General features: G+C 36.3%; 1 protein-coding gene across 8 annotated transcripts in view; it reads right to left on the bottom strand.

The window, feature by feature from the left end:
• The window catches only part of LOC108407510 (adaptor related protein complex 2 subunit beta 1), a 148,206-nt gene that overhangs the window by 43,592 nt on the left and 81,763 nt on the right, over positions 1 to 22,851 (bottom strand). For 6 of the 8 annotated variants that reach the window (XM_073235250.1, XM_073235249.1, XM_073235251.1 and 3 more), the window contains 4 exons: positions 14,871 to 14,912; positions 13,890 to 14,036; positions 11,204 to 11,349; positions 4,778 to 4,907 (listed from right to left, as the gene is read on the bottom strand). In XM_073235250.1, the coding sequence (XP_073091351.1) occupies positions 4,778 to 4,907; positions 11,204 to 11,349; positions 13,890 to 14,036; positions 14,871 to 14,912 (465 nt within the window). The remainder of the gene's footprint in view (positions 1 to 4,777; positions 4,908 to 11,203; positions 11,350 to 13,889; positions 14,037 to 14,870; positions 14,913 to 22,851) is intronic. The other 2 variants (XM_073235252.1, XM_073235254.1) reach the window with 1 other exon arrangement.

The following is a 22,851-nucleotide window of genomic DNA, read 5'->3' as shown; positions in this document are numbered from 1 at the left end:
CAGTCACCTTCCAGGTGTCAAGTTTAAAGACATGTATTAAGAACGTTTCTAAGCAACTAACATAGAAGAAATGAAAAACGAGGATACTAGAGTCAGAGAATATTCATTTAGAGATAATTCATTTAGACATTTGTTAAGGATTTTATTTAAATGGAATCAATTCTCCATTTTTAAGGAATGTAATTATATGATATAAATAAACTCAAGAGAAGCTCCCAATGGGAGCAAGCCTAACTTTACTTTGTGCAATATTTGTAACCTGGAATCACAAAGGCTTTTACGAGCAACATCAGTACAGCAGAAAAAATTTTCTAGGTTCAAATTTTGACTAGTATTTAATTGTCTCTAAGGTATAATCTGTATTACATTTTAAGAGGGAGCAGTATCTTTTTAACCTCTCTAATGTTTCAAACTGTAAGCCAGTCAGTACTTTGATGAGCGTTTTAAGGAGAAGTTTTCATAGTGTTATATGACAGTTCTGTCCATCTGGGTTTGATTAATTTGTCCTATATTGGCGGGAGCCATGCTATTCAAGCTGTGTAGCAAAGCTCAGGCTGGAGGAAGACCCCTGCAAAGCAGGGGCCTTCGCAGCTGGCTACCTCTATTACCCACCTTGATTTTGTTATTCTCCATTATACTATTGGCTTTGCTTTTGCTTGCATTTTTGCCAAAGACTAAGCTAACCTTTGATAAGCAGCACAGAAAGGAGGAGGACATAAACTTCCCTGAAGCTTTTCAGGACAGTGCTCCTGAAGAATGGAACACGCAGAGGCCAGATGTCAATCTTGGCATGGAATACCAAATCCTGCAGTTAGTTAGTCAAACATTGACTACTCCATCTCCACCTAAGTGGGAATGCCCCCCTTTATTTGCAATGCTAGTGAAATTAGTGATGAAGAGTTTTATAGGAAAATTAGAGAAATAGAGTTATGGGGGAATACTGAATGGAATAACCCTGTCTGACATTCAATCAATCTTCTCATGTTTTCTTCCATCTGCCACTTCTATAGCTTTTCTTCTTCTTTCCTAATTACAGCCCTTTACTAGAATTCATGCCTCATACCTGAAATTACCAAGTACCATAATTCTTCTGAGTGGTAAAGATACCTTAAGACAAGTGCTGGGCATAGAAGCCAAGGGGCATAAATCTGCAAAGAAGTGAAAAACTAACCTTTTAGAAGAATATTACTTCTCTCTCACTTACCAGCTTTACATCTCCCTGTATAGCCCCAGAAGATGGCTGGCTAGCCAGAGATGGATAAGATTCCTCAAGGGAGGAACAACCTGAGACAGGCACAGTCGCAGGGGGGCCATCAGGTGAGAAAATGGGGGCCAACAGAGGTGAGGCTTAGAACCTCACCCCCCCCAGTTTTGAGAGAAATCTTCTACACCCGTGGATGTTTTGTTGCCCTTGTCTAACTTGTATTAATACCTAGTCTATAGGCACAGACCTGATCATCTACACTTGCCTTCTTACAGCACTAAATCATGCTTTCTATCTTTATCTTGCATCTACCTACGATAGAATAAATATTATGAGGGGATAAAATGTACCCACTGCATTAGAAATATAGATGATGATACCCGCCTAGCTAACTGTAGCAGTGAGTGACCTGTATTTCACCCTCAGCTGATAGACTCCATAGTCACTGATGCATTCTGCACGCTTCTGTGGTCACATGCGTTACTTAGAAACCGCTTTGCATAGAAACGGAAGACATGATAGAGTACATGCTGCTAAGAAAAGTTTAGGTCAAGGAATAGAAAAAAGATCACCTGTCTAACACTTGGCTAACCATGTATAGATTAGAAAGAAACAGAAAAGAAAAAAGCTTGCCTATGCTTGTTAATCAAAAGAACAAATAAAAAATAATCATATCCTTGTGTAAAATGGTATAAATAAAGATGTCATTGGCACTTTGTCAAGAGACCTCCTCCAACTGACTCGGCGTCTTGTCTCTCTGTGCGCTGACTCTGTTCGGAACCTTTGGGCATCCAACCCCTTGGCTGCAGCTGGACTCTGGCACTATATATTGACATCAAATTAGCCAAAATAGGTAAAATCTACACTACATTCAAAATTTTATTTCTTCAACCCCCAAGCATTTCTTCTTTCCTGATTTTATGGTCTTGGAGTGCTATAAAAGTAATAGTTTTTCCTACATGAGCTCTTGAATTTTAACATTATGCAAATATAATGTTTAAACCATCTAATCATTTAAATCATATAATGCCAATCAATCTTTACCTGGCTTTATCTGAATCTTTAGGGTCTAAATTGATTGCAGTTAAGATTTGATTCTTTTTATTCACATAGGGACAAGGGAAGAATGGAAACTGAAATCTAAAGTAACCCTTCCACCTCAAGCTAGCCATTAGCCTCAACTTCCACCAGACATTAAATGCAGCTGCTCATAGAGGAAAAAGGTTTCAAGTTTTTGCTTATCTTCTCCATTGGGAAATGCCAATTAATGAGAAAATAGCCATAATTATGACATTCCTAGAAGAAGAGAATCATAGGGAAAACTTGGATAATAAGCAGATGGGCTTTTTCCCCCCCTAGAGAAATAAGAGATGCTTTATTACATTCCGCTTAGATGGAAAACTTTTAAGTTTGCTTTTTAAAATATCAGGTTTGTAAAAACGAAAACTTGCTCGTCTTAATTCCCTATCAATACTTTTTTGAGAGGGGTTTGGACTAAGACTCAATTTCTCTTTTGAGGGTTCCTGTTCAGGATGTTCAATTCACTGGATGAGAAATGGAAATACAAATAGCAAAGTAAACTGACATTCATTTATTTACTGTTTCCTTTTTGCTTTAAGAGCAGAAACTTTGCCCTGGTTTCTGTGACCCAAATTCTCTTTCCTACTTCTAAAGTAAAGCATTCTTGTGCATAAACTGACTGTCCTCAAATATTAGGCTTGAGGTTCTGTGAGCCAATAGGAGGTTAGATTTCAATGAAAAGGAAGCAAATGTAGATTTGGGTTACTTACTTACTTCAGGATTCTGTGCTAGAAAAACCTCTTAACACATTACTCTTATCATAGTAACAGACAATTCCATCTGCACAGTAATCCTTGTTTTGTTCTTCTAGTCTGAGCCAAATTATATTGTGACTCACTTATCTTCACTCTAAATCTTTACACCCTTTGCTGAAAAAGAGACAGTCAACTACTGCAGCAACAAAGCAGTTAGTGAACTGGCAAACAGGCTTTTGGTATGCTACTATTTAAACTCCTGAAAAACTTGTTAGTTTAACTCCAAGTACTTCTGTTAATGTCTTCCATGATTACTAGTGTCTCACATTGGTATCTCCATTAGATTGAACAATGGGATTCTACCTGTCTTGACTGGTACCCACTGCAGTTTACAGACTCATTCAGACTATTCATTGTAAATTCTTGGTAGAAGAATATCAATCCTCTGCTGGATCTTCTGTCTTTCACAGTGTATCTTTTCCTTTTTCTTTTTTTTTCTTTTTTTGTTAAATTGTGAGTTTGTTTCAGTAGATATTTTCTTTTCAGTTGGGATTCCTGATGACCGTGAAGTTTAGAACTTGCAAATGAGCTGCTTTGCATTTGCTTCTGCCAGGTAACCAAGGTTTCATCAGTCCTGAACCAATTTTACATTAATTTACTGGAGAACACTATACCTACACAGCTAATTAACAATTTGAATTCTATATCCATATATTATATATTATGCCCTGGATTTCTCACAAGAGGCCACCCAGAACCTTGGTCAGAGAAGCTTTTCCACCACTTGCCCTCATGGTAACACTTTGGCAGCTCCCATTCATTGAGGGACTGGTTCGGGATCTGTTTCATCCAGGAATTAGTGACAGTTCCCTATCTGGAGTTGGCCCAAGGCTTTCTCTCCTATTCTTGTGAATATTAAAACCCCTAATACCTGGGGTTTATATCTGTCTTAACATCCCTTCAGGGCTGCTACAGCTTTATTAGCTCACAAGCTCACTCACTCCTCTGTCTTCTTGCTGCTTGAACCCCAGAAGGCTTATATATACCAAAGAGAAAATCAAAATAAATGAATATTGAATGCAACTCTAACCTAGTACCTAACCTTCCTAAAAAATTCAGTATTTTCAGGACTGAGAGGTTCTTATAGACTTGATAAAGTTCTGAGCTCCTCTAAGATGCTGCTACACTTAAAATAGTGTGCTAATACAGGGCTCTTAAATTCAGATGACCTATTTATAGTTGTGTGTTCAAAGATAAACTGCACATAAATCTCTAATAAAATCTATTCTTATATAAGCGATATTCAAATTTACTATGGAAAGTCCTACAAAGAAATTTATAAATATCTTAAAAGGCTTCTAAATGTTTGAGTAAAAAGAATGAGTAACTATGTCAATGCATGACTTTTTTTTTTGATGATTAGATGGAAGTTTAATATCATTAACAGCTTGTTCAAGTTCACTCAGTTAACTTTTAGCAAGGGAGGGACTCGATAGTTTGACTATTAGACTGGTGTTTTTTTTGTGTGTGTGTGTTTTGATATATATATATATATATTTGTTATCATTAATCTACAATTACATGCAGAACATTATGTTTACTAGGCTCCCCCCTTCACCAAGTCCCCCCAACAATCCCCATTACAGTCACTGTCCAGACTTTTTTTTAAATAAAAAATAAAACTCTTTTCCACAGACCAAATCTAATATAAGGAAAAGATAGGGTTTGTTTCATATATAAATGCAATAAAAGTGACAAGGAATCAAAATGTACACCCTAAGCTAAGTACAACTCTAACCTGCAGGTTGTTCAGAGGTTCCATCTTCATGACTGGGCCCAAGGTGTTGAGAGGGAGGGAGACGTCAATGCTCTGGTTTGGCATCAGAGGCGTATGGATGGCCAGAGGAGTGCTGGGGATGACACCAAAGCTAGGAGAGAGGATGAAGAAATCCCAGAGGTTAATCAGGAGGCAGGATTTATACACACCTTTGGGTTTCAGTGGTGTGTTTGGGTTTTAATTCATTTGAAGGAAACATAATTTTTAATAAATTAAGTTGAAGGAAAAGCAGGAACCAATGTGATCAATTCTAATCTCCTGTAACATTGGTTACAAAAAAAAACTCTTGTTTTCCATTAAGGGGACTTGAGGAAGATGAAAACATTGCTACTGCTATGATTCTGAAAGTTTCTTAATGTCACTTAGAGTAACAGGTTAAGTACTGTTTATTTTTATCTTTCCTTAGATAATCTTTGGGAGAAAGAATACCTACCCTATGAAGTACAATAAACTTATTTCATTAGCTTGACTACCTGCCTAAGCATTCCAGAGAATTACTTACTGGTAACTCATTTTCTTTCTTTTCTTTTCACTTACATAGGACACAATCACTGGGAAGAGCCAGTCTAAGTACAACAGAAATGATTGGCTTAAACATTCCAAATGACTAGGGTAAGTTGTAGACCCAGATCTGGCCACTTTCTAAACCTAAGGCAGGAAGTGAGTACACCCACCAATTTGACTTCTCAGCAAAGCCTGTCCAATAATAATACAAGAAGAGTGAAGAGATGGGAAGAGCCTGAGCCTGAAGTTACATAAAAAACAAAAACATATGAGGAAGGACAGGCATGTCTTATGCCTAAGAAACAGAGTAAAATTTCAAAAAGATGGAGCAGAAAGGGAAAAGTGGACCTATAGGTATAATAAGCAAATGAGTAATATAAATTTATATTGAATTTACATTCTAATTAGCCTCAGGAAGGAAGATGGGACTATAATATTTATTTAAAAAACTATAGAGTTTATATAGGAAGTATCACTTTCAAGAGTCAGAGAATGACAGAAGAAATATTTTCCTTGTCTTAGATAAATTATAGAGTACAAAATGTAACAATGAAATGATCCTGGGAACACACATCATTCATTTTGGCATAACATTTATAGGTCAAAAAAATATTTTACTCTTTTCATTTGCTTTCATGGTCAGTGCTCTGAGATCAAAAAGCGAACAACACAGAAGTAAGGTGAAGAAAGAAGGTGGAGGATCATTAGGGTGGCTCAGAGATGACAGAGCTCAAAAAAAACCGCTTCTAATGGGAAAATAAACATCTTGGAAGACAGGGCTGTGTTCCTTGGAGGCAGAGACCAGTAAAACAATCTGTAGAGCTCAGCACTGAAATTAAAAAGTCTTGAATAAAGTCAGGTTCTGAGACACAAAGTAGTTATGGCTACACCATAGTAAAAGAGGGAGAGTTCTTAAGCAGCAAAGCCCAAAAATCACTCTGACCTGATCATCTACATTTGCCCTCTTACAGCACTAAATTATGTTCTCTACCTTCATCTTGCATCTACCTACCACTTCAGCATTTTATTAAAAAATAATAATAATAATAATAAGGGAGAAATGTGGGATTCACATATAAATCAAGTATAAAAATCAAACGAATAATCATATCTGACTTGATTGTTTATAGTTCATGATGCATGATCAAAACTGAAAGTTTCTGTGATATGACTGCCCTTGCACTGTTCACCATATAAGAACTTATTCACTATGTAAGAACTTGTTCACCATGTAAGAATTTGTTCGTTATGTTTCAGAATATTGGAGACTGTTGAGAATTAGGCATGGGGTTGATTAATGATTGTGCATTGAGTCCCCTATACAGAATTTTATTGTTGTTAACAACCATTTGATCAATAAATATGAGAGATGCCCTCTCAAAAAAAAAATCACTCTGACTCACCTTCCCCTTTTACAGGAACCTTCTGCTAATAGTAGTCCTGCAAATCCCAACTCATTCAAATATGAGTATCAAAATGGTAAAAATATTCAAAGACACTATTATTAAAAAATGGAAAAACAGCAGTACAACTTCTTTATTGACAAAACATACTTGAAAATAATTTACCATTAAAACAAATGAAATTATGAAACATTTATGCATGAAGTTAAGGGCAAAATGAAGCAATCGCTATTACCAAAGAACACCCAAAAGTGAAGGAAGCAACTGGGGAAGAGATGACCAGACAATAGAAGGTAAAGGAGAGCCAATAAAACTCAGGAAAGAAACAATAATAAGTCCTCTCAGAAATGAACTAAACTACATCACTAACATAGATGCAAAAAGATTCACAACAAAGTTTTAACACAGCAAACCCAGCAATACAAAAAAAAAGATAATACATCCCAACCAAATAGGATTTATCCCAGAAATACAAGATCAGTGTAATATTAGAAAAATCAATCACTGTAATTTGTCATTTCAGTAGACTAAAAAAGAAACACAAGATCATCTCAAAAATGCAGAAACATCTGATAAAATTTAATATGACTCACAATAAAACTCAAAATTTAATACTCACTTATAATAAAATTCACTGAAACAGAAATAACTCAACGTCCATGAAAACCCTATATATAGCTAACACTGCACTTACTGGTAAAAGACTGAATGCTTTCTCCCACAGAATTAGGACATGGCAAAGATATCCTTTCTTAGCACTTCTACTCAATATTTACTGTATATCCTAGTTAGTATAATCAGGCAAGAAAAAGAAAAGGAGAAAATGAAACTCCCTATTCACAGATAACATGACTTGCCTATGTAGAAAACCATAGTCTACAAAAAGGCCACTAGAATAAGTGAGTTTAACAAAATTGCAAGATACAAGTTTAATGTACAAAAGTTCTATTTTTATGTACCAGCAATAAATACTAAAATGAAAATAGCCATTTACTATAATACCAAAACTACAAAATCCTTAAATGTGACAAAAGATGTGCAAGATTTATACACGAAAAATTACAAAACACTGCAGAGAGAAGTTAAAGACAACCTAAATAAATGAACGATAAAGCATGCTGATGGACTACAAGACTCAACATTGTCTAATGTCAGTTCTCCCCCAAACTGAACTACATACTCACAGCAGGCAAAGGACCTAGAATTAATTAAACCATTTCTGAAAAAGAACAAAGCTGAAGTGTTCAGACTATCTGATTTCAAGACTTACTGTGGAAAAAAACTCTCTTATTTTACACCATTTCTAAAAATTATCTCAAAATGGGTTTTAAAAGTAAATGTAGGAGCAAAATCTATAATACATCTATTAAAAAATGTAGAAAAAAATATTTGTAGCCATGGTTCAGGCCAGTATTTCTTAGAACACAGAAAACATAAGCCATGAAAAGAAAAAACAGTAAATGAACTTTACTTAAATAAAAAACTTTTGCTTTTTGAAGGATACATTTAAGAAAATATAAAGGCAAGCCACAGATGGGGAGAAAATATTTGAAGACATATACATACGTCAAAGGACTTGTATTCAGAACATGTAAAGGACTTTTACTTGATAATAAGACCAACAATCAAAACAAACAAAAAAGGAGAGATTTGAACAGATACTTTACCAAAGATATGTAAGAATTGTCAATAAGCTTATGAAAAAAAATGCTTAACATCATTAGTCACTAGGAAAATGCAAATTAAAATGAATACTACTATACACATCTATAAGAATAGCTAAAAGTTGTGAGGTTATGGAACAGCTGGACTCTTACACTTACCATAATGACCCAGCCATACCACTGCAAGGTGTTTTTTTCAGGAAAGCTGAAAACATCCACACAAAGACTTGTACATTCATAGCAGCTTTGGTCATAAAGATAAAACTGGAAACAGCCCCCAATTCCACCAACTGGTGAAAAGATAAACAAACTGTGGTATATTCATCAATGGAATACCACTGAGTGACAAAATGTAACAGACTACTGATACATCTCAAAACACTATGCTAAGCAAAAGATACCAAATAAAGACTCCATGCTATGTGATTTCATTTACCAAAAAATTATAGAAAAGGCACAATTACAGAGGCAGAGACAGAGCTACAAAGAACAAGAGACACAGTAGCAATAAAAACAGTAAGAGACCTAGAGAAAAAAAATGTGAAAAAACAAGTAACATAAAACAAATGAGAGAAAAAGACCACCACTACCCATGAAGCACTCATGCCAGAAGATCAAGTCTAAATCTGATCAAGCCTACAGATCTGCCTCGAATTTACCAATGTAATCAGCAAAATCTAGACTGTGGGAAGCTCCACAGATAAAAGACCTAAATTTCTTCTACAAATAAATTTCAAGAAAGAAAAAAAAAAGAGGAGGAAGCCCTAGGTTAAAAGATACTTAAGACACTTACCGACCAACAGGACTGTATGTGACCTTGTTCAGACAACACAAACTCTACAAAAACATTAGACAACTGAAAATCTGTTAACTGGATGTCTGATGACATTAAATAATTACTGGTGAAAGATTACTGATTAAATAATTACTGGTGAAAGAAATAATTACTGGTGAATTCTGTGGTAAGATAATAGTACTATGGGTATGGATTAAAAAGATAATGAAACATATATTGTAATATTTATAGATAAGAACAGATTAGAGAGAATAACAGTACATATAAAAAAAGACAAAGAAGAGCCAATAAATGCATACTTCCCCAAAGAAGAAATTCTAAACAATGAACGTAGAAGTTTAAACATATAAACCCTGAAAACTTTCCTGAAGTAAAAGACTTCAATGTACATATTGAAAGGACACAACTTATTCTTGGAAAACTAATCTAGACTGGTCAACATTGGGAATATCCTTGTAAAATTATCGGATTTCAAAACGCTGGGCAGCCAGACAAAATGGTCAATTCATTTATATGGGGAAAAATCAGGCTGGCAACTGACTTTTCTGCAGGTACATTTAATGACCAAAGCCACTGGAGTAAAACACTTGAAAGAGTTTGAGTCAAGAATTTTCAAGTATAAAGGTCACAGTTTTGACCATGGAAGAACTCAAGGATTGTTGTTCAAATGAGCCCTTTTTGAGGCACATACCAAAAGACATACAAGAAATGACAGTGGAAACTTAAACAAAAAGGTTGACAGTAAGCACAAATCCAAGGCAAAACAAAGATGAGGATAAATGTGAGAGAATGAAATGGAGAAATGATACAATTTACAAAAATGAGAGGAAAAGAGGGCAAGTGGCTGGAGAGCTCTTGCCCTCATCTGTCATAACTGGAGGTCAAAGACGACAAATCAAATATAGTTTAAGCAAACTTAAAAAGGGTACAAAAAGAAAATTCAAAGAAAGACAGTACTATTGACACTGGGCAATGGGAGCAGGGAGAAGATATGTTACTCAAAGTAGTAAATCAATAGACTATAGAAAGTAGGGACTAAGGGCATTTTAAACTTCTAAGTATCAGACTACTTTAAAAAAAAAAGACAAATAAAAATGAAGGTATGAAGGAAGGCTATGCAGACTGTTTTTATTACAACAGATTCTCCCCACAACCTTGGCCTTTAACACTTGGCAAAAACTGGCTGGAAAGAGAAGTGGCTTGACAGAAGAAAACACAGGACTTTCTAATTAAGTGATTTCTAATGTGCCAAATTTTCAAATCCAGGGTACAAAAGCTATTACCCAATGATTAGAAATAAGTAAGAGAGTCACTGATGGAAATTGTCACTGACAAATTTTATTAAATCTGCTTTAAGGATCTAATTACTACTTCAGTAGGAACAAGTATGGATATCTTTTATTTATGAATATGAACAGACCTGCCAAAAAGTATAACAACTAGTTTCTGAACCACAAAGTTTAATAAAAACCAGTGGTGTTTCAGAACTGTAAGACATTTTACTTTTTCATGCTCTCTTCCTTATTAAGGCAGTAAATTCATTGCTTAAAGTAGACTGTCAGCCCAGATGTGACTATTCAGATAACAGGTATACTGTCTTCCCTATTTTTGACATCAACCAAAGTATGTTCATTTCTTCCCACCAAAATGTAAGCTTTGGACTCTGCTTCAAACCTTGAAATATCTGGCACACAGATGCTAAACAATCAGTTGAATGAATAAATGGATTTCAATTAAAGTGTTTTTAATAAACTATTTTACTAAAAATATTCTACTCCTAGAATCCTTTAAGAAAGCAGTAAAGTTCTGGTTTTCTCACTCCACATAGAAGAGTTTCCCAACAAAACCCTCTAGGGTCTCTAGAGATGAACTGACAACTGAAGAGATGTGCAGGAGCCAACACCCTCTACATCCAGCTTCCTCTGTCAGGGAGAGTTTTCACCCGCTGTTAAATGGAATGTGGTCTTTTTGGACACAGGTACATTGTTTCAGGATTAAGGTGGGGAATCAGATTTCTTACCTGTTCTTGTTGAACTGAATTGCAAAATCTGTCATGTGCTGCAGAGCTTTGTTGGTGAAGTTCATTTCCATATAGATGTGCCCTTGGCGGTGAGTAAATGTTCCAGAAATCTCCAAGCCTTTAGCTTTTACTGCAGGCAGCCAGACCTGAAACACAGTAAAAAGCCCAAAGGAACCAGACAAGATTTATCTCAATGCTATTTTTAAAAAATAAATGATTAAATTAAGATTTCCTATCCTTTAGAAAACATGGTGATTTTCACACTATACCTATCAAATCAGATACAAAAGGCTCTGGATAAAGTCAGACTATGAATTTTGAGATCATTCCCAATCATTTAAGAGTCAATAAACCATATATATATACATATATATATTTGCTAATAGCTTTGGTAAAAGGCGTATTAAAAGGGAAGAAACTGAATCTACTAATAAAAATACATGTCTATAGCTTTGAAGACATTATCATTACCAAAACTATCATCAATAATCTCCTTGAGTGTAAGGACCATGTCTTTGGCATATTTGTAACTCTTGCTATAGTTTCTGATGAACGGAAAGTACTCAGATGTTGCTTAAATAATTTGAACACCTATTCTGTCTTTGAAATTCATTCACAACCCACCCCTGTACCCAGACCTGTGGTACTCCAGTACTCTACCAGTTAATCAAAAAGAAATATCAGGGAATTAATGGCTCTGATTATGTAAGACAGAATAAAGAGTCAGCAGATGGTGAATAAACATGAGAATGTACCTAGCCACAATGAAGAAAAAGGAAAGCAAAGGGGAGGAGGAGGTTGGGGAGAGGCAAGAAGGAAGGAAGGAAACGAAATCAAACAACCAGAAGATACTACCAGGGTGTACATACATAAGGACATTATTGTGACACTGTAAATACAAAAATGGGGTTTGGGATTGGGGGGTGGGGAGGAGAACCAGGAAATAACCTAAACCCCATCTTCAGAATGTCTAAGTTGTGGCACATCAGTACAGTGGATACAGCCACTCAAAAGAAGGGTAGAGTAAAAACAAGGTGCAAAACACTGTACCTCATTAACAAGTATTTTTTAAGGAAACAAACATAGGTATATGCATGACCTTTTTCTTCTGAAAGGACACACAAGAAAATAATTGCCATCTATGGGGAACTGGGGACAGAAACAGAATTTTCCAGCTGATAATTTCTACATGATTTAAATGTCATTTATATGTATTCTTTAATGTTAAAAAAGAAGTACATTAGACAACCTCTTAATCAATAATTAAAAATATAGACATAACATCCAACACAGTAATCTTACAACAAAGCTACTGAGTTCTGCCAAAACGCTAAGGCTCAGTTTTGAACCACATTTTTGGTTACTCTATGTAATGGCTGTGTAGACAAGGTTATGACTCCTAGAATGGACCACCGTCTACATTTCTGCAGCCCACCATCCCACACAGTTAGATAAGCAGGCAGAGAATGTGGGAAACAATTAAGCATGCTGTCCCTCAAAAAGGCAAGGTTACAAAAACCTCACCCTAGCCTGAATGGTACTACCCCCAAAGGCCAAAATAACCTTCATTTATAGGGAACTTCCCCTCTTGGAATTCAATCTGAGGATGACATCAAGCAAGGCTGAAACTAGAAGAGTATGCGGAACACAAACCTAAATTAGAACTCCAAAAATATAAACTAAAACCTGTGAAAACCAAATCTGAGCAACAGCACTCTAGAATCCATATGTAATACCAAGGAGAAAGTCAGGAATAAGAAGTAAAAATGTTACTTTTCTACCCTGTATTTTCCCCTTGCTGTGTTGCTGATCAAATTTACACTAGATTGACTTCAGTGTTGACAAACCAGACAACATTTCTAAACAAGAACTCAAATACTTACTATTTCCCAATTTTAAGTCTAATTATAAAAATGGTTAATGAGGATGGTATGGTGCTTTTTACTGCTATGTTTGAGGCTACCTTCCATCTTCCTCTTAAATCCTCTAGAACAAGGGCCCAAACCTTAGATTTATATCAGTGGAAGTTATATAAATGTTAGAAGCTAAGTAATCCAGATCCTACCCATTAAGAAAATGTACTTTACCACTATTTACAATAGCCAAGATTTGGAAGCAACCTAAATGCCTATCAGTAGATAAATGGATAAAGAAGTGTGGTACATATACACAATGGAATATTAGTTAGCCATAAAAAGAAAACAAATCCTACCATTTGCAACAACATGGATAAAGCTGGAGGGTATTATGTTTACTGAAATAAGCTATTCAGAGAAAGACAAGTACCAAATGATTTCACTCATTTGTGGAGTATGAAAACAAAACAAAACTGAAGAACAAAATAGCAGACTTATAGACTCTGAGAAGGGACTAGTGGTTATCAAAGGGGAGGGTTTGGGGAGGCAGAAAGGGATTAAGGGGCACTTAAATTCACAATCACAATATAGGTAGGTCATGGGGAAGGCAGTACAGCATGGAGAAGATAAGTAATGACTCCATAGCATCTTATTACACTGATAGACAGTGACTGCAATGGATGGTGGTGGTGGGGTTGAGGACTTGCTAATATGGGTGAATGTTGAAACCACAATGTTGATGTGAAACCTTCGTAAGATTGTATATCAATGATACTTTAATAAAAAAACGTTAAAGAAGAAAAGGAAAAAAGAACGTATACTTTACTTACAGCCTTAGGAGCCACATATCCACCAGGTGCCATGCCTATCCCTGTGGAGAGTTCAAATAGGTCATTCAGACCACTGCTGACCACAGCAGGCGTAGGGGAAGGAGCAAAGGTTGCAGGCACTGATGATGGGATGAAGGATTGTCCCACCTGCAGAGAAAGAGTGGGGAGATTAGGAGGAACAGAGTAGTAGTCTTTAAAATGTGAGTATATATTTTAGTAGTATTGATAAATCAGTAAGAACACACCATAATCATGACACTCTTAGGAGCTGAATTAGTATATTGTCCTTTTAATCATCATGGTTATTTTTTCATCATTGATAAAATACATTCTTTAAAAGTTCAATAAACAGAGAATAATCAGTAGGATCAGGAATACAGTGATCCAAGTTCTTTTCTGTTTGTTTCCAATTTTAGCTTCCATGATTCTGAGAAAAGGCCTATAGGTACCCTAATAAAGGGGAAGTTTATTTCTACAGAAGGGAGGAGAAACATCCAACTTAGAGCACAGTTCCATTTCCACTTGGGTCCAGGCAAGTCTTACTTCCCATTTAGTCATAAATATATGGTAGGAAACTCTCCTGGGGGAGATGGATATTCACACACCCCCAAACTCACGTACAAGGAGAATCTCACTCTGAATCCAGCTGACTCTCTCAAGTTATTTCTAGATGGCACTACAGAGTAAGAGCATTCTCCAGTCAAGATGGGAGGCCCATTTCCTCCAGCTCTTTAATGTCAGGAAGACAAAGATCTCTGCAGACACCAGAGCACCAATCCCTAAAGATATCCCTACACCACAGGTGGTATATGACTCCAAAGATTCCAAGTAACCCTATGCTACTTTCTACTCTTCTTATACTGCTATAGAGGTTTTGGTGTACAGTGCTAGACAGCAGCGGTGGCTGGTCTGAGAATGTGTGTTAGAGGAAAAGCATCAAACAGGGGGCATCCCATGGTGAAAAAAATGGATGGCACTTACTGCCGGACTTCCTCCAATGCCCCCGCCAAGGTCACTGCCAAGCTGAAAGAGAGAAAGGAGAGAGAGAGGAGAGAGGTAGAGTTCATTTAACTAAGTACTAGATGCCCATATAGAATCTGTAAATTGCCCTGCCAGGTTGCTGGGAATACATGATATTCAATGTGACTCACAAAGCCTAAAGAAATTCTAGACTGCAAAGCAACATGTCCTAGGGGAACTGAGTAGTAGTAGTGTAGTTATGTGGGAGTTCTGAGAAAATGTGGAAAGAAGATGGGGCTGAAACATCTCAGGGATGTCTCAGATCCAATCTTTCCACTGGGGTACATAGACACAAACCCAAACAGGTTTTAAAGAGCTTACAAATTCCAAGAAACCCTGTCTCCAAGCAGTAATGTTTTGAATATGTTTTGTTTTTTCTTTAAAAGAAAATGTGAGGGAAGAAAAAAAGAAAAGCAAAGAAAAACTAAAATGTGCTTTGATCTACAAAACCTGCTGCCCCACTGAGAAGGTGGGAACCAAACTGGTACTGAGTGTAATCTCAAGCTTTAAAAATTATAGGTGGAACAAGAGTGGTTTTAGAGTTTAGAACTTTCCTAAGAAAGAAAACAGCTGGGACAGGAAGATGCCTGGGGAAGAAGTGGGAAGGCATACGATGCTTCTAATCTCTCTCACAGTCAGTACTTACTAAGGAGAAATGCTGTAATTTATTTGGAGTAGGTCATTTAAAAGGATGCCAACTATTAGAGAATTAGACTAATTTAATTAGCTAGGTGACAGGAAAATAATCCCACATGGTCTGAGTCTTGTTTGTTTTTCCTCAGGGCTGTGGCATAATTCACCCTGAAGCCAATCTTACATGACAGAAGCATTACTGAAGAAGGAGGCAGAAAACAGCTAGCATGGAGAAAACATAAACACACATACACAGCTGATGGCACTGTTTAAAAAGCAAACACCAACTTTTTTGTTATAGTTCCCCATGTGCCTCTTTCCTAGTTCACACTGTGCATCTACAATTCCCTTTCATATTGCTAAATGCTTTGTGTGCTTAGAAAGTACAGTCTGTCATTTAGAGGTAAAATTTGGAGATCTTTGTGCTATAGTTGTATTAAAAACAAAATTACATTGGGACTTCAGGATGTGAGAAAGAGATTTATCTTCTCTATAAACAGAAAAAATGAGGTTACCAAATCTAAAAAACAACTATACTGTAACAGTAAGCCTATGACAAAATTATGTTTCCACCATGGCACAAAAGAGCCCAGAACTGGCATTAATAAGCACACTCTGCACTAAGCTGCAGAGCATTCCAAATCTCAAAGAGCCAACATTTCCTGAAGATGACTTAATGGCTAGACATGAGAAAAGAATCCCATGTGTAAACAAAAAAAAGGTCATCAAAACTAAGAATCTGAGTAAAGGGAAAAACATGAAAGCAAACAGAGAAGACATTATACATCTGCTTTTTCATAAGTATGACTTCTGAAAAGCATGAAATTCTTTTTATTCAACCAAACTTATATAACATTTACTGGATACAAGGCACTATGGGGAATGTAAAGGTGCCAGGGAATACACAGATGAGTAAGATACAAGCTTTGCAAACTGGCAGGAGAAATAAAAACATAAATGCAAACCATACAGAATATACTAAAGAAAAAAGAAAAAAAAAGTTCTGAAGAGAAGAGCCTCTTTTTGGATGAAGGATAATGAAAAGAAGCTTCAAAGAGGTAGTAGTGTAGGATTATAAAAAGCACATGGGTGGGGGGGAGAGTTGTTTCTCAAATAGCATGAATAAAAGCATAAATAAAAGCGTGATCAAGAAGAATGAGTAATCCAAGTAGACTAGAGCACAGGGTAGATATGTGATAAAAAAAAAATTCAGAAAGTAAGTTTGCAAAGACAGGCTGACTATGGGAGGTCTTCAGTTTTTATTTTCTCCTTCAGAAAAAATCTACAGGTTTCTTAGACTAAGATTCAAACTTCCTAAGAGTACTAATGAATACTTCAATTGTGTACCAATAATTACTGATATTTTCAACACTGGATGCAGAGTGGAATCAACCACTTGTGTGTGTACAGTGTCTGTGTGTGGGGGTGGAGCACTTAAAAAAAACTGATGCCTGAGTCTCACCTCCCAGAAATAATAATTTAATTGTTCTGGGTGTAGCCTGGCATCTGAATTTTGGAAAATTCTCCGAGTGATTTTAACGTATAGCTTAAGTTGAAAACCACTGATTTGGAAAATTAAATAATATTTGGAATTGGACAAGATTTATATGTTCAGAAATAACTGGATCTAACTCCTGAATAAAAAGGAAGCTAGAACTTGAGCTGAAAAACCCTTTCCTAAGGAAAGGAAGAAGCAAAATGTCTCATTTGTCCTGATGTCCTAATCTGATTTTATAACTTTCTGATGAGCTTACCCATCTCACCCCAAGCACTCCTTATAATTCAAGCTTAAAAGAGATAGGATTCTTTATGGACCTGGACCCACTTGATGGCAAAAAAGAAAAAAAAATGCACTGAAAGAAAAACAGCAGTATCTATTTTAGTACCAAATATGTTAAATTTAATAAAAAGCACTGAGAAAAGGCACTGACTAGTGGTATTATTTCAAAAGGAAATAAAGCCCATTTATGGCTCTTATTTTCCTAGATTTTATTCTTACTAAGTATTATTTGAGAATTATCTTAGACGGACAAAATCTGGATGTACTTTCCTTCCCACACTGCTTGCCAACTTTATTCAAAGCCATGGATGAAACTGAAAGGCAATCCTGATACTCCTATTCAGTATATCAGACAGAACTCAGCTTCAACTCGGAATCAAGAACTCTTGACTGTACAGACACAGGATTCAAAGGGTATTAGAAACAGGAAGCCAGAAATATAAAGGTTCGCCTAACTCTGCTATGCCTAGAGAACAAAGAAAACAGACAATTTCAATATATGTTTACTAACTAGCGAAACTACAGCTTATTCAGACTTTATTCAGCATCTTTCACTTTGAATGCAAAGGTTTCTAAGGGAGGTGATTCTGTCTCTCTCTGAAAATACGACAAAGGTGACAGCACAGTGATGGCCAAGAGTGACTAACAGTAATGTCAGCAAGGATGGGCGCCCACTACCCAATGAGGGGCCTCTCCTTTCCACATTGACAGGCAGGATGGTGCAGATATCAATCAAAGGAAAAAAAGAAAAAGCTAGAAAGCTGAACAAAACTCAGGGAAGTTGTTGCCATGTTGGCCTAAGACTAGCCATTAAAAATTTCAGTTTACTGGCTGGTATTATCCGGAGTCAGACAAGATTCCTATGTTTGGTCATACTTATCAGATAGGGTACAAAATCAGTGAAGCTAGGACTTGTAAAAATTCAGTGGTATCTGTGAGCCCGTAGGAGCTGAGTGAAAATGGGTAGGTATGCAGGGCAAGGCTAGTCTCAAAATTAGGTGTCTAGATACTGTGTGGGGCTTTAAAATTTTTACTAATTTTTTTAATTGAAATTTAGTTGACATATAGTTATTAAGTTTTAGGTGTACTACACAGTGATTCAACATTTATATACATTAAGAAATGCTCATCATAGTAGTGTAATTACCATCAGTCACCATACAAAGTTATTACATTATTACTGATGACATTCCCTATGCTGTACTTTACATTCCTATGACTTATCTTGCAACTGGACATTTGTACCTCTTGATTCCCTTCACCTACTTCACCCATCCCTTCAACCCCCTCCCTTCTGGCAAGCACCAGTTTGTCCTCTGTATTTATGAGTCTGTTTCTGTTTTATTTCCTCATTTATTTTGTTTTTCAGATTCCACATGTAAGTGAAATCATATGGTGTCTTTGTCTTAGTTCACTTTGTATAATACCCTCTACGTTCATCGATGGTGTGACAAATGGCAAGATTTCATTCTTTTTTTTATAGCTAATACTCCACTATATGAACATACCACATTTTCTTTGTCCATTCACCTATGAATGGGCACTTAGGTTGTTTCCATATCTTGGCCATTATAAACAGTGCTGCAATGAACATAGGAGTGCATGCATCTTTTCAAATCAGTGTTTTTGTTTTCTTCAGTTAAGTACCCAGAAGTGAAATTGCTGGATCATGTATTACTTCTATTTTTAACTTTTTGAGGAACCTCCATATTGTATTCCATAGTGGCTGTACCAATCTACATTCCCACCCAAACTGCACAGGGGTTCCCTTCCTCCACATTATCATCATCACATACTATTTCTTATCTTTTTGATATTAGCCATTCTGACAGGTGTGAGATGCTGCCTCATGTGGTTTTGATTTGCATTTCCCTGATAATTAGTGATGTTGAGCATCTTTTCATGTTTCTGTTGGCTATGTGTATGTCTTCTTTAGAAAAACATCTACTCAGGTTCTCTCCCATTTTTTAGTGGGAGTGCTTGTTTTTTTGATGTTGAGTTTATGAGTTCTCTATATATTTTAGATATTAACTTTTTATTGGATATATCATTTGCAATCTCTCATTTAGTAGGTTTTCTTTTTATTACGTTACGGTTTCCTTCACTGTGAAAAAGCTTTTAACTTTGATGTAGTCCCATTTGTTTATTTTTTTGGTCCCTTGTCTGAGAAGACATCCAAAAAAATATTGCTAAGACCAATGTCCAAGAGTTTAATGCCTATGTCTTCTTCTATGAGTTTTACGGTTTCATGTTTTATATTGAGGTCTTTAATTCATTTTGAGTTTACTTATGTATACAGTGTGAGACGTGGTCAAATTTCATTCTTTTGCATGTGGCTGTCAGTTTTCCCAATACCATTTATTGAAGGTTCTGTTTTTCCATTGTATGTTCTTGCCTCCTCTGTCATAGATTAATTGACCATAAAAGTGTGTGTTTATTTCTGGGGTCTCTACTCTGTTCCACTTGATCTATGTGTCTACTTTTGTGCTAGTGCCATACTGTTTTGATTACTATAAAACTGTGGTATAGTTTGGAACCTGGGATTATGATAGATACCTCCAAGCTTTGCTCTTCTTTTACGAGATTGCTTTGGCTATCCATACAAATTTTAGGGTTATCTGTTCTAGTTCTGTGAAAAATACTTTTGGTGTTTTGATAGGGATTGCACTGAAACTGAGTATGCTGAGTCTGCATAGTCAGTTCTGGGTAGTATAAACATTTAAAAAATATTAATTCTTCCAATCCATCAATCCATGAGCATGGCATATGTTTCCATTTATTTTTGTCATTTTCAATTTCTTTCATTAACATCTTATAGTTTTTAGAGTGCAGGTCTTTCATCTTTTACCTTAAATTTATTCCTAGACATTTTATTCTTTTTGATGCAATTATAAATGGGATTGTTTTAATTTTTTTCTGCTAGTTCAATATTAGTATATAGGAATGCAACTTATTTCTGTAGACACTATATTTTAAGTGTCTCTTGAAACTGTCCACTTCCCATTGCTCTCAGGATTGTCTTACTGAGGCTGTTATTTTCTCCATGAAGGAAATAATGTCAACTACAGCCACCTAAATGAGGATACAGGAAGATGAAGGAAGGAGAGGTACCTGTTTCAGGAAAAGAACTGCTGAAATTTGAGCAGAATTTTCCTAAGGGTCTATAGCTGATACCCAAGTCCAAATTTTCTGCTGGTGGTAGTTTCACAGTCCCCAGTCTAAACCACAGCAGTTTTGAGTCACTAAATGGCACTGAAAATAGTATCTGGCTACTGCCAAAGAGTGGCCACTTTACCATGCCTGAAGTAATACTGAATGGGGCTCAGCTCATGTTGAACTACATAAAGTGTCACTACATTGTTAATTCAGTAATTGGATGGAAGGCAGTTGACTTCATGATGATGTATTGTAACTTACGGGCTAAGGAGATTTCAGCATGGTTACATGAGCTCTGAAGCAGAGACAGGCTGAGTCAGAAGTTTGAGAGCTGAGTCTGCATACAACTCTAGTTCAGCTAGATGACAAAAGAAACACCCTCATTTAACAGTAGTATGCAAAAAAACAGCAGAAATAGAAAGAGAGAACTCAAGACTGAAGTTCTATAAGGGAACAAAGTCTACCTGACTCCAAGAAAAAAAAAAAAGTCTTTTATAAAAGATTAACTGAGATGACCACTAAGTGGACAAAACAAAGAAAAAAAACTCCCACAAATGATCATGATGACTGCTCTGGGTTGCCCCTCTGCAGTGTATCTGACCAGTTCCAAGTATACCTCCCTGCTTGTAAAACTGTAGGGCTGAGTATCTGAAGACATTCTCTCACTTAGAGGTGTAGATGTTAAGCTCAGACATTTCTTCTACTGCCTAGAGTTATTACCTCTTCTCATATATATGATGCTTTCCAGAACTTATTCATTTGAAGGGAGTCTAAGGAATTTTTCAGGTTATATGGCTCACCCACAGATCTGTTATGCAGGAGTTAAAATGATATAACAATAGTATACAATTCGCAAATAAAACTTTATCAATAAAACACCACCAGAAACAATAAAACTTATACCAAAATCTTAATGGTATAAAAAACATCCATCTGTATTTTTCCTATCAGGAGAGGCACACTATCTTCTAGGTGAAAGTATGGGTTTCAGCTGTTGGGCTGAATACTTTGACCTTCAAAAAGCTATTCAGAAAAGCATCATAAAGTGCAGCTCATCAAATTAGTGAAAAAAATCTGTGACCAGATCTGAGAGACAGATCCAAAGTTATTGCTGAACAGATAAATCTTGTCTGATTGCAAATATTACTTAATTCTCCAAGACAGTGGTTTTCGACTTTATCTATACATTACAATCACTCGGAGAGTTTTTTCAAAATTCTGATGCCAGGCTACACCCCAGAACAATTAAATTGCTATTTCTGGGCTGAGAGTAGTCTTAATGTGCAATAGCATAAATGAGCTGAGATCATACAAAATTAGAGGACTCCTTAACTTGGAGGAAACAAAGACTTATATCAAAGAAAAGTAGGGGGCTATAAGAGATTACTTCCTGAGATAGGAGCAAACAGAATGTGACAAAAATCCTTAGAATGCCACTATGGTCTCTTAGGTCAAACAGAACTCAGTGTTGAATATAGTAAAAATCCACAAGAGAAGCTCTGCATTCTGTTTCAATTTCCCTTGCCGTACTAATGACATGACTATATACTTGCTTGTCATCGGTCTCCCTCAACTAGAATGTGAGCATGTAAGGACTCATCACAACCCCAATACATACAATACAGCCTGACATAGACTGGACTCAAATATTTACTGAGTGAATGAATGTTCCACTAACCATATATGCAGGGCTACTAGCAATATTATTGCTTGGGGAAAAAACTGAAATGAGTAATTATTCTATTGAAGGTAATTACCACAAAATGGACATAAGACCAACAAAATTGTTTCATCAACTGGCCTAGAGCACAACTGCATCAACATTGCCAACAACACATGAATAGAACCAACTGGGGGGAAAAAGGATCCCACCCCAAGGCCAAAGCCCTTTCTAAAGAGTGAATGCATTGTCTGAACAGTTTTGAGCAGGCAGTTTTCAAAACAAGAATGCCCTGTGCATCATTTACTTACCCTGAAAGTACTAATACTTTCTATCACAGCTCACTACCACATGGATGGGATGATGTGATTTTGCTGCTCTACTTGAAAGAGGGCAAGATGAATAATCTGCTTGCTGCAAGATAGATGTGTAAATTTACCTAGTCCCTCTTTTCATGAATGAACATACATTTAGTCCTTAAACTTGCATGCGCCTCCTAGTGGTATGCTAGTCCAAACTAATACAACCCAGTGCACCTAGCAGGTTTAGTGTGGAGAGGCCTAGGGCAAAAAAGCCTTTTGTTTTATCTTAAACACTCATGCAATTTTATGTTCTAAGCCTTGACATGACTCTGTTTACATTCCTGTGTACATTCTGCTGGGCACTCCGGAGATTGTGGACCCCAGTTAGAGAAGGACCAATATTAAGTGGAA

The sequence above is a fragment of the Manis javanica genome, chromosome 4 (genome assembly GCF_040802235.1).
Source record: "Manis javanica isolate MJ-LG chromosome 4, MJ_LKY, whole genome shotgun sequence".
Taxonomy (NCBI): Eukaryota; Metazoa; Chordata; class Mammalia; order Pholidota; family Manidae; genus Manis; species Manis javanica.
This window is presented reverse-complemented; position numbering and strand designations above follow the sequence as displayed.